Source organism: Astyanax mexicanus, chromosome 16 (assembly GCF_023375975.1).
Source record: "Astyanax mexicanus isolate ESR-SI-001 chromosome 16, AstMex3_surface, whole genome shotgun sequence".
NCBI lineage: Eukaryota > Metazoa > Chordata > Actinopteri > Characiformes > Acestrorhamphidae > Astyanax > Astyanax mexicanus.
This window is the reverse complement of record NC_064423.1, coordinates 27342391-27361045: the sequence shown is the minus strand read 5'-3', so window position 1 is coordinate 27361045 and position 18655 is coordinate 27342391. Positions and strand designations below refer to the sequence as shown.

At 35.9% G+C, this 18655-nt stretch overlaps 2 protein-coding genes across 2 annotated transcripts in view; one reads left to right on the top strand and one right to left on the bottom strand.

The window, feature by feature from the left end:
- The window catches only part of atcaya (ATCAY kinesin light chain interacting caytaxin a), a 51147-nt gene that overhangs the window by 916 nt on the left and 31576 nt on the right, over positions 1-18655 (top strand). The window contains exon 2 of the mRNA XM_007246196.4: positions 11730-11783. The gene's annotated coding sequence lies outside the window, so the exon portion shown is untranslated. The remainder of the gene's footprint in view (positions 1-11729; positions 11784-18655) is intronic.
- On the bottom strand, positions 8081-17938 carry matk (megakaryocyte-associated tyrosine kinase). Its single transcript, XM_007246195.4, has 13 exons — positions 17830-17938; positions 17008-17070; positions 16799-16915; positions 16207-16322; positions 14515-14734; positions 13348-13441; positions 13160-13225; positions 12736-12835; positions 12550-12634; positions 11728-11801; positions 11142-11337; positions 10311-10397; positions 8081-9193 (listed from the first exon to the last, which is right to left on the bottom strand). The coding sequence occupies exons 2-13, from the start codon at positions 17014-17016 to the stop codon at positions 8996-8998; spliced, it is 1362 nt and encodes a 453-aa protein (XP_007246257.3). The 5' UTR covers positions 17017-17070; positions 17830-17938; the 3' UTR covers positions 8081-8995.

Below are 18655 nucleotides of genomic sequence, written 5' to 3'. Positions count from 1 at the left end.
ACACTGGACTATACCTCAGAAAGTTCCTTTACCACAGCAGCAAATTAATAGTCAGTAGTCAGTGCTAAATGTCGTGATTTGAGCTTTACAACTAAATAAACGATTCCTCAAGGCAGGAATAATTCTCAATCATTTTTGGTAATTGAGGTATTTAAATTACTTAAGGAATCATTTCACCTTTAGTTTACAAAAAAAAAATAATATTTTCTATTCTGAAACCATCAGTGGACCTTCATGTACCTTTTATATGCACCTACATATGAGTTTTACATGATGGTGGTAAAAGATGGCTTTAAAAAAAAATGTTAAAATATGTAAAAAAAAAAAAAAAAAAGTCACAGTTATGTTTAGTGATGTAGCTTTTAGTGGCATTAAACCTTTTTCCTTTTATTTTTACGCACTGTGATTGTTTCGGTTTTTGCGTTCCTCTAGAATGTCGTTTTTTATACTAAACTACTTGAAGCAATTTTGTTCACATTTTAATGATTCAATGAGGCTCTAATGTATATTATCAATTTTAAAGATTAGTATTAGTATTTCAAAGACTAATAATGGAATGACAATTAACAGGCAAAACATGGTGCAGCCTTGCTTCAGTATAATTGCTCTAGACAGACCTCAGGAGCAGATTTAACCTCATTAGCATGCTGTGTCTTTAAAGCATTCATTCAAGCTAGAATTTTATTACTCATGCAAACGCTGAGGAATCACAGCTTGATCAGCAACATGTTGCATTTTACAAATAAAATATCTGACGATCTGTGGCCAGTTTCACTTCACAAGCTATAAGAGGGTCAAAGGGGCTGGGATGGGACGGGCAATTATTCTATCATGTTGATATATTTCCGAAGCTTCTTGCTTGTTTCCTCATTACTCTAATTGAGTAGAAATTGGTTAAGAAGGTGCGGCACAGCTACCAAGCAGCTTAGTTTTATCAGATGACAGTGTAAGTCCCTCTGATCCTATTAGTGACAAAGCAGCTAACGGTTAGAGGGCCTGTGTCAGCTAAGGGAAGCAGAGGGGGATGGTAAGAGAGAGGGATGGAAAGAGTGAGAGAGAGTGTGAAAGAAGAGGGAGAGAGAGATGATAGTTGAGACGCTGTAAATAACTTTTCTTTTAAAAAACAGTAGTAAAGACAAAACAAAAGTTTCGCTTGTCATGTTAAAGGAACTTTATGTAGACATTTACGGGTACCTAAAATGAGCAGGTTCAGAATGATGAGGATGGTGCTAATTCACTTTATGGGATTGAGTTAAATTTGAAGTCTTATGTCCTGTATTCCTGGAGTACTGTAATATTACTCTATTAGTCTCTGTACACATGCTTCTTTCAGTTCTACCTCTTATTAAATGCACCAGTACCACTGTCCTTAGGGGAAGTGTTTAAAGCAGGATTTGTGTTAACGGCAGTGGAGTTGCACAGTTTTGTTTTAAATTACATTGTTTTTCCGTTTAGAGGGATTATAAAACACACAAAAATGAATCAGTGTTGTTGTATAGTATATAATAAAAATAAGATGTTAATGGTTTATGTACATTATGCTGAAAATCCTGAATTATACAGCAGTGAACTGCTATGTTACAAAGCATATTGGTAAGGTGATCAGTAGTTTGAGTTATATTAAGCATTGATGATAGAAGGTTGTTGTTCATTTCTGCTTACAAGCCTTTCACATGAGTCATTCATGAATTATTATCCCTACTCCAAAGATATGACATGCTTTGCTAAGCCTTTTAAACCATGATGGTGTTTTGTTACAGTAACTACTTTTTCCTGCAATGTCACATTAGGTAAAACTGACATTTAGTTAAAGCCAGTTTTGCAGTCTAAATGCCTGGACTCATTTCCCATAGTTCCCATAATTCTTTAATAAGCACGGACCAAAAACCTGTTAGACTTATCATGTTTGCCTGTTTTTTTTTACATTCACAGTTGTACTACATTATGTAGGGCCTCCGACGAGTATTGCAGCACATACAGTATGAACTGTACATTTAAAATACAGGGATGTAAGATCAGTAACCTACTGTATTAAGAAATGACTGTTATTTTATAACACATTAAAATGACCACAAACAGCCCCTAAATCAAGGGTCACCATTCCTGTTCCTGGAGAGATGTGCTTCAGCAGGTTTCAGCTCCAAACACTAATCAATCCCACCTGATCTATCCAATTAAAGCCTCCAGAAGTGCTTGATCAGTTGAATGGGGTGTGTTAGATCTGGGAAGAAGGTATAACCTACAGTGTGGTAGCTCTTCAGGAGCTGGGTTGGAGACCCCTGACCTAAACAGTTTAACCCTGTGATACCCACTAAGCAAGACCCCTTTCTCTCAGCATCTTTCTCTCTGTAATCTTTTAATAAGCATATATGGCTGATCTGTTGATCCTTTGCATGAACAGGTGGCCACTGACCCTCAACAGAAACAATTATTCAGACATCAAATATCAGACATTTATTTTTTACTTTACAAACTCTGCTTCAACAGCTAGGTTAAAGTCGCTATCTGTACACCAACAAGATGGAGAAAGTGGTTATTACTGGTATGTATTGGTTGTATGTATTACTGGTATGTATTATATTATCAGTGTCAATGTAATTGACTGAGTAATCTACTACTGTGGTACAACCGTGTTTTGTCCCTTTCCATCAATAGGGGTTGGGAAGTTACAGTATGTAGCAACAGATGGGCTGTAATATGTAACTGTACTGTTGCAAAGTACATTCATATGTTACATTATAAAATGGTAAATCTGTAGAACTCTAGCTACCAAACCTGATTGTTTACTATAGTTCTGAAATCTAAACTATTCTCTTTTTTCAAGCTCAGTTTACAGCAACTGCACAGCTCTCCCCAGGCAAGTGGCTTTGGTTAAGAATTTAGCCTAATGTAATTGAATTAGCCCTATAACCTCAGCCTTCTTAAAACAAAACCAGTGCAATTACCCGTGACAGTCTGTTGCATACTGTGGAGCCAGGATACTTTCTCATTATTTTTAGTTATTTTCTAGAATATTAAATCACTTGCTGCCTAATACATATTCCTTGCATTTGTATATTTGTATATGTAAAACTTTATATCTCCATTTTTGTTTTTCACTTTTTGACACAATGTAAATCTTGGCAGTTTCACATTGACATTTTGTCAAACTATCACAAAAAATGGACTAATAGGAATGCTCCAAATGACATTATAATTTGACCCACAGGCATAAAATCAAACCTTAACAATTCTATTTAGATTTATCCAATTAAACCTGTCTTGTCATTGAAAATTAACCAAAAAGCTGAACATGCTGTACCTACAGTCCTGTAGTATACGGTAGTGTTGGTAATAATACTGTAGGATTATGCAGAGCATATAGCTGTATTTTAATAAAGAAATGATTTGACTTCATAACTGACTTGTTCAGGCTTTACCTTTTTAGTTTATATGATTGTACAAATGTCGCTTTTTCTATACAAAATAGTTTCTTTATAAAGCACTTTTAGTTTGCACTAGTGACTAGTATGATGTCCTTTTTCGTAACTTTTTTTTTGCCTAAGTTGACCTCTGAAGCTCACAGAGTCAGTGGCTCCCTCACAGCACAACAATGAGAACAGCATGTTAAACCTGCTTCCTAACACTTAATCCGATTCCCTTAAAGTCATTAAGAAAGATCTTGTTCTGGAGACACTGACATGCTTTGGCAAGTAACAGTCTGATTAGATACCTCACCCCTCAATCAAAAGCCTCTGCTCTGATGCAGGCCTCTGCTTATCTATTTTTGTGGTCTTTCCTGGCTTAAAAAGTGCTTTTATTTTACAAATTACTTGAAGCTCAGTTAAAAACTAATATTTGAAATGAAAGAATTCTGATTTTTTTTTTTAAAATATGTTTTAATAAAATAAGTGTTCACGCCTAACCCTCAGATCCTCTTCCATTGATTTTCTAAATATACTATCAAATATTCGAGCAGTAAATGAGTTTAAATAAAAGCGTTCTTGCTTCTCGCATGTCTAACTGTCCTATATACTAAGTTGCATGTTATGTTTGCTGCATCTGCATATGGTTAGTCTGTAGTGAAGTGATTTGAAAGTTTGGAAGCATGCAGTAACAGTTCAGGTCCATTAGGGGGAGTCATTAAGACTGGTAGGTTTAATTGGATTAAAGTAAATCAAATTATTAGGGTTTGGTTTTGTGCCTGTGGGTCAAATCATAATGTTCTCACTGCCACAGATTCATTCACAAATTAAGCAATGAAGTGGATTTCTTTTGTGCTCACATCACATGCTTTAAATATAATTCATAACATTGAATCCAATTAAAATAACATAAATTACATTTATTCTCTGGATTTATTGGTAAAAATGATTGAAGATACAAGATGATTAATGAATGCATTTAGCTGCATAAAGTTGCACCCATTACTGACACATGTTTACAAAACAGTGTTTATACTCTCTGCAAAGCAATACTGCCAATAGATTAGGACTATCCTGAACAGATAAACATGAAAATGAACCTGTGGGTATCATGCCTAATGCCTAGAATGGACTGGAGGGGTATAGAGCTGTGTGGAGTTGTGTTTGCTGTTATGATAGTGTGCTATACAATATTTTGGGATGAGTTGGGGAATAATGATTTAGCAGCTCTTACAATACTTTTGTTTATATATTCCTATGCCTATCATTAAATAGAATAGATTATTCAGCTGTCTTAACTGTCTTAAAATTGATGTGTTGGATGCATAAAAATAGGCAAAAACTATTTTCAAAACATATATTGTGGGTGATTTCTGGTATGCAGTGGTCAGATACTTTATGCTAGGTTTATAGAAAACAACCTGTCATATAGTGTCAGAAACCATATAAGCACATGTATTAATTAATTAACAACTCCAAACTGCTGTCTAGTTTGTTAGCATCATGTTAATTAATGTAACAGTGAGTGAACTTCACCCCTTTTTTCCGTTCTGTCTATCATCCCCCCAATCATTAGACCTGATCTTGGATCAGTGTCTGATCCCAATCTGAAAATCCAGAGAAGCCTCTGAAATTGATTCTGGGGAAACATTTTTGCTTTTTGGTGACCCACTAACCATAACAGGTCAGTCTGGGTGAGCCATAAACGAATGTTCCTACCATCATCATCATCATAATCATCACTTTCTTCTTCCTGTGCCTTCTGTGCACTGGATTACGCTTCACCCAGGGGGGATTAGGAGGCCCAAATCAGAAGAAAAACATAAAGATAAAACTCAAGCCAAGAGGAGCTTTAATCTCTCCTCCTAAAACTGGCCAGATTTCACATATTTCCTTTCTTTAACCAGGCCTTGTCTCAAACGCTATTCCCTACTCATTTCTGGATCTAATTAATTCTTTTCATTTTGTTCTTTATAACTTATAGATGATACTTATTAAATCTTATTAAACCAAATACTGCCCGATTCATATATTTTTGTAATTGATAATTATGTAGAATTTTATTTGGGATAGTTTTAAGTGTGTTTCCTGATCTTAGAAAGCCAAAAACTTCAAAAGTTATACAGCATGGGGTTTCAAGTCATACAGCGTCTAATGCCTGATGATACAAGTACACTAGTAACACCCAAACAACTGTATAAAATACCATTCTAGAAGCATAAGTTGGCCTTTACCAACACCATATCACCCACTTAGATAAATATAAATACTATAGCAATTTTATTAAAACATCATAGAAACCAGCCTGGATGCCATAGTATCCACCTTGCAACAGACAGAAAACATTTAAGCTGCAAACTCATTATATACAGAGAGCTTACCTAGCACACCTCTTTTGCCTTTTCTTCATTTAGGATTTGATTCTTAATCTATCATTCTTATGAAATCCATCAGAAACAGATTAATTAAAACTCAGAACAGCATTAAAACACTGCACCAGCCACTGTTTGCAAACAGAAAAGCAGATATTATTTTACTCTTGTTTATTATCTCTTTGTGTCTTAATGCTCTCTATTTCACATTCACTGTTGCTCTTGTGAAGGTGTCAGTGTTTTGACTGTAATGAGGTCACTAATGTCATGCATGAGCTTAACTGATTACTGCATCAGGTTGCTTGATGAAGCTTTGCCTGAGCAGGTAAACATGCTAATGGCAGAAGCTCTGACCTCATTTACTCTCCGGCCTGTCTTCTAAAAGAATCAGCTGTTAACAGTGAGAAAACACATCAACCAGGGAGAGCCAGGCTCAAATATTGTGTCTATTTATGGTGCATTACTCACTTTCTGGGCACACAAACCCATACGTTTTGTTCCTACTTGATCTGTAGCCCATGCGGATTCACATCCTAGTCATATCTGCCAGGATTTACATGAACTACAGATCAAGCAAGCAGGCTTTAACTAACAATTACATTTATACAGCATATGTTTACCTTTTTAGGCACCCAAGGACTATTACAATTACGCACAGCATACTCTTAACCGGAAAAATGTTTATCCACATGAAGGTTTGCATCAGGCACTGATGTATTGACCCAAGACAGAGTGCCAATCCATATATGGCTATACAATCATACACACATTTACACACATACTGTACATACTAACACCCACATACACACACTAGAGCAATTTAGAGTATGGTCATTTGAATTTTTCCAGACAATTTAGAGTATCCAAGATATCTCATATCCATGTTTTTAAACACACAAAGACGAGGAGAACATAGAAACTTTAACCAGACAGACCCAGGACCCCAGTGCTGGAAGGCAAGCCATTGTGTAACTAAATATTTACAGTAAAAAGTAAATATGTATGTCACAATTTTTTGGAGTTTTTGGAATTTAAGCACACGGTAGGTGTTTCTGTATGCACACAAACTTCTAAATGTTCTAAAATAAGACACTTTCATCATAATACATCAATCGCTTAAGCCCACAGCAAGGATAGTAAGGGATTAAACTGTAATCATAAAATGTCTGTGATAACCCCCCTCCTCCTTCAGAAGACAAATGCCATTTAAATCTTCTAATATGCTCTGAATTTTCAAGCTGATTCTTTTCATTATTTCTTTAAGAATTGCACATCATCCTATTTGGAGCTTACGAAAAACACAAAGCGAATCTAACCCAGCGTCCAGCACAGAATTTGTGGGCCATCCCATGGGTGAAAGACAAATACCCAGTTTACAAAGCCTTAACACTAATGACATCTTTAAATTCCAGTTGTAACATTACTTCCTCCAGTTCTGTGCACGCACGCACACACACACACACACACACACACACACACACACACACACACACACACATACACGCATACAAAAAAAAGCGAATAAGATCTTTCTAGCATACAGATTATTAATCTGTGATTCTGGAATGCACAGATTGTATACTTACACTGACAACACCACTGACATCTCCCCCAAAGTGCCTTTAAAAAACTAGCTGTTTTAGTTACATAATGGGCATCTCATGCTTTCATTGTGAAGTTTTTTTTGCAATATTTACAATGCAAAGGTCCTAATATGAACATTTTAACTCTTAACTTCATAACCTAAGCTGATCATGATACACGTCTTTAGAAAAATAATAAATTACAGCCCTTTAACATGAATAAGCTGGTATGTATACTATTTTATTTATTATCAGTATATCAATGGAATAAAATGCTCTTAATATAATGTATATGTAAAATATAATGACAACAATATTATATATCGTTATATTGTGAAATGTCTTGAAGACTCTAGGTTTTTATGTAATCCAACAAAATTGTAAAAAAAAAAAAACAACTATTGTAGTAAAAAATTCAGGATAATTTTTAATCATCACATTATTGATTTAACAATGTGTTTTTTAATGCAATATCAAAATTAAAACCACCTCTCTAATATTGTGCTTAATAACACCTGTCTGATGTTAAGATGTTTCAGCTCTATTGTCTTGCCATCACAATCTGGCCCTTGTCCCAGATTCTTACCCATTTTCAACAAAACAACTTTAAGAACTTTTCAACATAACAACTTCTTTTTGCTTTTTATTGTTTTCTTTATTCTCTGAAGAAAGGAACAATATGAACAAATAATTGTATTTATTTATAAATACTAATGAAACATGTAATACATTAAAGTGTTCTTGTGCATATATGAAAAAATATTTTAATTTGATAATGCAGACATTCAAACTGTTACAGTTCAGACATTTAAAAGCACTAGTAAGAATGCTTAAGTTTAAATGTCTTTTTAATTTAACTGCACAATATCTATTTACAGCATTACAATTTAAGCAAAAAAAATCATGCATTTCAAAATAGATCAGTATTTTCAGTAGGTTCCCCTTTTGCTTAAATGGAACATACAAAAGGGACAGATAGGTACAGAGTCATTTACTTTACGTTTATGAATTTTTTCACAATGTGTAAATCCCTGTAAAGTGTAAAGTGCTGGATGAGTGGAGGCTAGCATGTGCTTTTCTTATGGCGCATGAAGAACCACCACATCTATTTAAACTACTGCTAGCGCAATACCACTGGAGCTCAACATGCTTGGAGGAGAACATTAACTGCCAGTTCTGTTACAAAAGCTAACAGACACCCATGTAGATTGTATTACACTGAGACCCAGTTCACATCTGATTACTTATAGGACTAGTATCTGAATTGTATCTTAAAAAGATTTTTAGCCCTATGACCTGATTAACAATTGGAAAGAGTTTTCTTTGTGGAATGTGTCTTGAAGAGATGGATACATTTATACTGCTACAACATGGCTTACATGCATCTTAAATAATTGTAATTTGGGGGTGTTTACACTTGCATTTTCATGTGGCTTGGACTTATCTATATATAATTCTGATATTCAGTACTCAATACACTATGCATTAATTTTAAAGGCATTAAAGATAAATTAGAAATAATAAATTAGCCAGCAAAGTCTGCCGTGTTGAATCTTAGTGAACCCAACCACAGATAGAACCCCATGACGTCCATAATAGTGTGATTCCTTTGTGAAATTAAAGTCAGGTTTTAGGGTCATGAGGTCAGCACGGGGCTGGACTCATGTTTGGTCACCTCGGCCTGTAGGAGCTCTCGTAGCTTGTGGAAAGAAGGCCTCATCTTGGGTTCCTTCTCCCAGCAGTCTCTCATTATGGTATAAACCTCAGGTGGGCATGCCTCAGGAGCCTCCATACGGTAGCCCTGCTCCACCTGCTCCTTTACCTCTTGCAGGGACTGTAGATGGACAGTGAGACAAAAATGCATTTTTTTTTTAATCCACATATTTTAAATCTGCATAGTAAAATGATCCTGGACAGTTCAGCAACAGAGTAAAACTTGCCCTAGTAGGCCCCCTACTGCTAAATCAACTAAACTGCAACAGTGGGACAAAAAATAGCTTTCAACCAGGAATTTCTTTACTATTCAAAAGTAAATCTAGAGATGCTATAAGCTATTTTCACACAGCAGGTGGCTCAAATCTGCTTTTTTATTATATTTGATACATGTGTGTTAACTGTGTGGTAGTGTAAGGAGCAAAAAACACTGAATTTGATTTCAGTTCAGTTCCATTTGTATATGTGGCACTAAAATCTTTTGCACGCTGATTTGTGTCTGTATAACTAGACCAAAATGCATGTGACTACTATGTCAAGAAGAAGATATTAAGTATAAGCCAGGGTTTCAGTGGAGGGATGGTCAAGGACTAACCTTAATGCAGCACTTAACTTAAAATGACACTGTTATTGTGTCATTATGATACTCCACTAACTTGTAAAAGAAGGAAAAATATCATCTTTATCTTCGCTGCGCTGGTTTTGGCATTATAGCTTCAGCACTACTTAATTTAGTTAATATCTTCAAGCTTGTCCAGAAATGCATGCCCCTTATCCCTCACAGACTTCATAATAAAAATTAGAAGATTTGTGCAGCATCCGCGTCGTGTCTATAATGAAACAGCCACTGGAAGTTCTTGATAGCTTATGTGATGCTGGTGAAGATAAAATCGAAACTTCATCTAAAGCATTACTCTTTTGAGCATGACCATCAATTTAGGAGCACAAACAGTTCAGATAATTTTGTTAAATAGGTCCCTTCAAAAAAATACTAACATACTAAAATAAGAAAATTAATTTGGGGCCTTTTTTGCTGTATGAATGCCATATTCTCAAATGATCACTCACACCCAGTCTAAATAATGTAACTCCAAATGTAGAGACGAGTTTAAGTCACTTGTTCTGATACAAGGAGACCCCTTGTGACTGAACTAAGGCCAGGAGCTCCATAATTTTTTTTCTCACGGAACGAACTAGTCAGAAAATGGCACAATTTACACAGACCTTTACCAACTCACCATCTTGGGATAGGGCTGCATGCCATAAGAGAATATCTCCCAAAGAAGCACACCATAACTCCAAACATCCGAGCGTGTAGAAATTTTCTAAAGAACAAAGAACAAACCAGAGTGAAAACCACTAACCAAACTAACAACGGACAATGCACAATGCACTATGAACAATGCTCACATTAGAGAAGTATGATAAGGAACTTAATAAGGGCCTCACCACACCCATATGGTGTCAATGAGACATAGGAAACATACAGCAGATAAGCCATTTAAGAGTTCATGTCACAGGAAATGTATATATAACATAAAATAATTAACACAAGTCGGACTGAGAAAAAACTACCACTGCTAGCATATTTTTATGGGTAGAAACACAACCTTCAGCCATGAGCAGAGGTTTTAGGCACCTAAGCATATTAGTTAAAAGCATATAAGAGCAATAAAGTTGCACTGTAAAATCTCCAGATCACAGATGCAAATAAACATAAGTACAATACAAATAAGCAAGAATTTCTCATTTGGAAAAAAACTTTTTTTTGCAGTGCCTCGTGGATGTGTTTAATGTTTTGGTACATTTAATTCCATTAGCAGTTCACCTGATTTAACATTACTAAGCACTAATTTACCAAACCAATAAGTGTAAATAATACTAGACGTCCATAATTAGAGATTTAAATTATTATATTGATGTTTTACAAAAAAAAAAAAAAATTACTGCCCAGATTATGAGCTTTTTAATTGTAAATTTCATAGGGGTATAAATAGTGTGCATAATACTATACATATTTTTTTATAGCAATTAGAGGATTAAGTCTACAAGTGTAAGTGTATATTCACCTTGTTCTTTAGACCCTCTGGTGCAGTCCACTTCACTGGTAACTTTGTATTGTCAAAAGCCTGCGAGTCCACCTTGGCCAGGCCAAAATCACTGACCTTGGCCACGTTGTCCTCAGATAGGAGGATGTTGCGAGCAGCCAAATCTCGATGAACAAGTTTTTTACACTCCAGATACTCCATGCCTTCACACACCTCTCTGAAACGAAAATGAACACACACGAAGAATAAGACTTATGCAATAAAAAGTACTGTGATTGTGAAGGTTACCCCAAAGTTCCATAGTACAATAGAATAGTTTTTTTGCATTATGTAGTATTTAGCTTAAAATACCTATCATTGTGTTATTATGAGGCTCATTACCTTACTTTCCTCAGTCCATATTCTACTTTTACTTTCAGATGCTGGTACTGTAATTCTAAGCTTGTCCAGAAATGCATGTGTAAGACGTGTTCTTTAGAGGGGGCTCAAAGTTCAAATTACACTTTCCGAATGTAGTGGGAGCCCAGGAGCATAACATGTACTATTTATTTATTTATTAGGGGCTTGTTTGTGCATGTATTTAACTTTTTGCATCTTATATCCTTACAGAGCGTAGTGCAGAAGCTGGACTGTAGAAATGACTGAACGTCCCCGGGACCGCAGGTAATTCACCAGATTACCCTGTGAGACAAAACACATTACTATTACATAAAAACTAAGGAAGTTAAGAACATTGTCCACTCAAAGTACCTGTAAATATACACTATGTAGATGTTTGTGAACACCTGTTCTTTACCGGTGTTTTATTTGAAATCACATATTTGCTATTCTTATGGGAAAGCTTTCACTAAGTTTTGGAACACTTTTAAAGGATTTTATTGCATTCAGTCCCATTAGTGACTAAGAGCTTTAGTAAGGTCAGGTACTGATGTTGAATTATTACTAGTCTGTATATAACTAATTCCAAATATATTGGCTGGAGTTTCTTCATTGCACAGTTTTTGTTTTATGTGCATATTTACCAAAGTATCCAAACTATTGTTGTTGTTTTTTTATGGGTATTGTACAAACTGCATGTGCATTTAACCCTGTGATATATATATATATTAAACTAAATTTCTAAAATGCCAGATTTACCACAGAAGCAAAAAACATTCATACTTTTTAATAGAAGTCAAGATTAAATTTTTTGTTAAATAAAATCAAAAATCAATTTCTATTGATCTATTCATCATGAAATGTGGACACAATGTCAAAAACAAGTTTATGTCAAAAAGTGAAAAGATTCAAGGTATTTGCATGACAAGCAAAAATATATTAACATTAAGTTTTTTTTTATCTTATGAGGTTTGATTTTGGAAGTATGTTTTTTTTTATTAAGGTACTGTTCAACTTTGAATACATCGGCCAAGTCCTAAGAAGATCATACCTTAGCCATAAATTCTGTAACGATGTAGAGACCATTATGCAAAATCACTCCCAGCAACTGCACCAAGTTTTTATGCTGTAGTTTTCTAGAAAAATGACAGAGACTATTGTTAAACACTACGTAACTTAGTGAAAACAAATACATCAGTATTAAATTTAGCAGGTAACATTTTGGCCAGGCACTCACGTCATGACCGATGTCTCGCCCAGGAAAGCCTGAGCGGTGACATCAGACTTGATGTTTTTCACGGCCACCTTCCTGCCCATGTACTCTCCTTCATACACCGCTAAATGTCAAGAGAGAACAAGCAAGTAAAGAAATTAATATTAAACAGGATACTGAGGTGTTATAGGGTGGATATTGATCCTGATACTAGACTGAGTCTATACTGATTGTTTATTGTTGCACCTTAAGTACACACTGAGCATATACTCTTAAGAAACAAATCATGAACTAAATTCTAAGTAATATAGAAATCCAGGCCCGGAATTCGCCACTCATGCTCTAGGAATTAGTTGAGCTAAACATTAAAACTGAAAATATAGCGCCATCTGGTGGAAACAAAATCTAAAAAAATAATAAATTTCTAGTCTTAAAAAAATAAACCAACCTCCAAACTCGCCCTCTCCAATGCTCTCTCCTAGAGTTAGGCCAGCGAGGTCCAGTAACCACCCCGCTGAGCAATCGAGGGAGAAAGAAATAAAGAAAGAGAATTAGATACCAGTAATTTAGTAACGTACATTATAATAAGTTTAATAAATGACCAGATCTGGACTACAGCAGTTATACTATAGTTACTTTTATACAGTTGCAGTGCTGCCGATCTGGCTCCCTCTTTCTGCTTTGGCTTCTGCAGTGTAGTAACGAGAGCTCCTTTATTCTTAGAGTAAAACTGCAACAAGAAACACATTTTATTTACATTTACAGCAACTGCCTCAGGCTCTTATTTAAAACTTTAACATTTTTTCCTCGTTTTCTCCCCAATTGGGAAGGCCAATTATATAATCCCTGTTTATATGAACTCCATCTCTTTTCAAAATGCCGCTAATACAGAATCAGTGTGTAGACAGCATGCTCAGAGAAAAGAGCACCCCCCATCAGCTAACAGATGCCAGTGCTGACCAGCATCACTAGGGAGATTGTAATCTACCCTCATAATCAACAGCTATTCCCTTCTAAATTAGAATGCAAACCAATGCTCTTTTTAAATCAAACCAAATAATCAACAGTAGAACGGAAAAATGACACTTCTCGTTTTAAGTTCTGTGTAAAAAGGGGTACATGAACATTTATAGTGTGTTTTTCTAATTAGAAGCCCACATAACTTTAGAATAAACAAAATCAACCATAAAGTCAGTGGCCATTGAGAGTCTTTTAGCTGTGAGGCTCATTTGGTTGGTTTCCCAGACAGATAATTAGATAATAAGATATTAACTAATTAACTAATTAATTTATATATTTTTTCTTTCAATGAAACATCCACATTCAACATGCTGTGTAGTTCAAGACTAGGACTATACTGTGTCTGGCAAACTGCCCTCACATTACATTACAATAACCCCCCACAAAAAAACAGTCAGTGCAGTGAGTGTGTTTACTTGTAAAATTCTATATAACATTACAAAAAAACCTGAATAAAGATTTGCACCTAAATTTAAAGTAAGTTTCCCACACTTTTTAAACAGAACAGTATATGATAAACCAGATGAGTAAAAATTACACATTAAAACAGAATTAACTCAATTCACATGAAAGACTATGACATCCTTTTTTGGTGTGGAATAGCTGGTCAGCGTGTCACTTTCTATGGAAACTCTAGACCACAGGAAATGAGTCAAGTATGATCTGCAGACACGAGATACTGTGCTGCTGCTTTCAGCCTCTCATAACACACATAGCCTTTAGCTACCACTTTTATGGTATGCCATAGATATTAAGTTTACCTCACCATGTGAAAAATCTCACCTCCACCATGTCGATGAGATTGTAAAAGTGCTGTGTGCTGTCGATGGTCAGCTTGGAGTCCTGATAGATGACACGATAATGAATGACCTCTTGCTTAAAGCTGACACACAGAACGTAGTCGCCTGGGTGGCGAATGGACTCCCGCACAAGAAACAGGCCGTCCTCCATGGGCCGTAGTTTACTGACCGCCTCAGGACCAGATATCTTACCATGGAACCAGCTGAAATAAAAAGAGAAATTAGGAAGCAGCTAGCCATGTATTGCAGGTATTGACATATTTGACAATATTTGACCAGGGGGGTCCACACTTCTCCATTGGACTGCACACGAATTACAAAAACTGACCTCTGAGTACTTTAAGACCCCCACACTTCAACAAATAACTTACATGCAAACTGCACTCTACCCACACCTAACCACAATGAACATGTCAAACACAGCATACAGACAGGAAGTAAAACCCCCCTCCTACACACACACACACACACACACACACATACATTCACACACTCTTACAGTTACTTTTGTGCAAACAAGTCTGGTTTCAATAAATTATATTAATTAAACCATGGCTATGGATATGGTATGATGGTCTTTAAGTGTAGATTAAAGGCTTACATTGGCCTTGCTTACACTAACTGGACCAAACTGTGATATTATGAATATTGAGGACATTGTACCTGCCCATTGTAAGCCTTGGCATTTATAAAAATAAGCATCAGTTTATTCCACAACACTGACATTATTAGTGCTATACAGGAGGAAGGCCAGTATTCCCAGTTCCCATCCTACACCTAGTTTCTGAAATCTTTCAATAAGGTAAAGCTGGTGAACCTGAACAAATTCATACATTATCCGGAGTTCACAGAAAAGATCAGCACCCAAACAGTTTTTCTAATTGTGTTCTTCTAACTGTGTTCTTCTGTGCTCCTCTAACAGTGTTATTTGCACTGTATTGTAGGTGCACTTTATTCATGCCTCTATAACAGAGCCACAGTAGATCCACCACAGCATGGGTTTGTGGATGTACATATAAAGTGAATAGATACTGTAGCCATATTCAAAGTATGGATTGATAATGTGGCCCTAAAATAATATCAAATGATTCAGGCTGTTTTTGCTAGAATAATATTTTTGGCAATGTGAAAGAAACACTGCAGAGTATGCATTTTAATGGATGCATAACATTTTAAGTTTAAGAGTAAACAATAGATGCTTTTAATATAGAATACTGCTATTATCACCATATTGATTTTTAGATTCCAAAAATACTGTCAAGATATATTGTGTACGATAAGATATGGCAAACCCTTACTATAAAATACCGTTTGGTTTATGTGGTCTACTGAAAAAATTGGCAACTCTGCAGAGTACATATTGGGGATTCACTGAATATTTGATAACCAAAATTATTCTACAGAACATGGCAGTTCAGACAAAAAACGTGACAAAAAAAAAGATATAAAGAACAAAGATCATTTAATTTAAAGGCAAGACAAAATACATTAAGGCAATTTCATTCATGCAGTGGTGAAAAATTAGTGTTAATTATTTGGTATTTGGCCTTCAGGCAAACTATTTCATTGTCTTCCGTTTCGGCCGAAATGTTTATTTTCGTGCATCTCTAGTAAATTTAGTGGGTGATCTAGAATCAAGTATTTTTTTTACAGATTTATAAATTTACAGACTTACGGCATAAGGCTAAGGTTGGGGTCTACACGCAGGACCTCCCGCTCTCGCACTTTAGAAGCAGAAAGTACACCCTCTTCACCTGTTCTGTTGTGTCTGGCTCTGAAGATAGACTTTCCCTGTAAAAATAACAATGTATAACAATGTATTTCTTCAGCTGCCATTACAGCTTTATAATAGAGTACATCTGGAAGACCACTTCTAAATAGAGTCTGCAATCATTAAATTTAATGATTTACTGTGTCATAAAAAACCCTGACCTATCTCGGATGATTCAGTCAAAGTTGTTTAGATGAATTAAGGCCTTCAAAAAACATGGATAACTTTGATAAATTGGCTCACCTTCAATATGATGTGTATTTTAATAAATATAGTAGATTACAAACAGAACAAGCAATATTACAAACATATTGTAGTATTTTGTTGGTATATCGTTAAATTTAAAGAAGCAAGAGTCGTAATAACCATCTGCAGCAGTTCGATCTACAGACAAGCAGCAGTTTATACCAGCTATAGGTTTAACACTTATGGTGCAAGGTTGCACTAAACAGGTTGAGGAAGTTCGTAGCCACGTGACAAGGAATCAAAAGCATACCGTTTCCAAAACATCCAAAATTGTAAGGATGTCTCCTTTAAGATAGGCAATCTCATTCCCTTTAGGCTTGGTGTGGTCACACTTGGCGACACACTGCGTACCAGGTTGCCACCTTTTCTATAAGGATAAAAAAGTAGAGTTCATTCACAACTGCAGAAGTAAGCAGTGTAACAAAAAGTAGAACCACTGTAGAGTGTGTGTGTCTTTACCGCAGCCATCCCCAGTGAAGAAATGAACAGAAAAATTGAACTTGGCCAGAAGCATCAGATTTCCTATAGAGTAAATACAAACAAGAACAAGGTATTGAAATTTATTATAATATATAATTTTTGACCACTTTTAAAAAGTCTTGTTTTGATTATATGAGAAGAAGAGCAGAGCACCAGTGTGCAGGAAGCAACAGGGGGTAAAATATAAATCACACGTTTTTGTAAGTAAACAGTTGTGACACGTTTCGTCCATCTTCTTGTATTTATATAACATTACATGTTTCTCTTAGTTGCTGTAATACAATGTTTTAAAGTCACAGTGAGGCTAATGTACAGCCACCTCACTGTGAGGTTAGTTTATGCCCCTAAAAAATATTTTACAAACTTACCAAGTTTAATGTAAAATTAAGAAATGAATTAGAAATGTAAAGATACTAGTTATGCTCACTTCCATAATATATATGAATAATATACTCAGTACTTATTTTATGTAGCTTTTAGATATACTTCTCCCTTTCTTTTTGTTAGATGTTGGCTTATGCTTGTGTTTATCATTGTTGGCTGTAAAGATTACCATTTTTATTATACAACAATAGCAACAACATGTTATAAGTAATATGCAGCACTTAACAAATTACTTGCTGAACTTTATCATTATACTATACTCAGCTGGTGGGCTATTATTACTTTACTATTATTGGTTACATTAGAAAAGCTTGAAGCCAGAATCAGCAATATCCTTCCAACCTCTTGTAACACGGTGTGTTGAGTTAGTCTCGCTGTGGTTTATTGTTTAAAGATTAAGTGTTTAGTCTGACTTACCGGAGCTGCAGGAAGATGTCAGGTCAGTAATGGAGCAGAATAACCGACTGCAGGAAGAGTTGAAGTGTTTTGAGGAAGATGCGACTACACTCACCCTTTTACAATTCGGCAAACCCGCCTTCACGCGGTGTGATTGGCTAACTAGGACCAGCCAAGCAGCCGCCTGCGCTCCTACTTGCTTCTGGGGCCCGCCTTCCAGGCTCCGCCTCTACAGAGCCACTGTTGGCTGCAAGGCTCCGCCTCCTGCGCTACTGTTGGCTTATTAGGGCCCGCCTCCTGCGCTTCTAGTTGATACTAGGCCCCGCCCCCTGTACGTCTACTTGCTACTAGGGTCCGCCTCCTGCGATACTGTTGGCTGCTAGGCTCCGCCTCCCGAGCTGTGATTGGCAGGTTGAGTCCTGCACTTTTTAACGCAGAAGGGTGAAAACAACCTTCCAGACACACAAATACACTCACACTTTTTTGTGTTTAATATACGTTTTAGCACTACAGAGACATTTACAAAAATAAATAAGCCATTATACACACTACTAAACATTCTTAAAAACGATTGTTAGTTTATTTTGTGAGGAAAAGAGCAGGGCACCAGTGTGGGAAAGTAACAGTTTTTTGGTCTTCTCGTATTTAAATAGCTTTACTATTACTATTCAGTTTTTCACAAAATTAATTCCTATAAATCTTCCTTTTAGTTGCGACCACTTTTCCCTGTCACAATTCGTCAAAATGTGTCTTCCCGCACTGTGACTGGCTATAGCAGGGGTATTTAATTCAGTAGTGTTTTACTTTCTTTTTCTGGTGCACCATCTTGATTAGCCTTTCTTGCTTT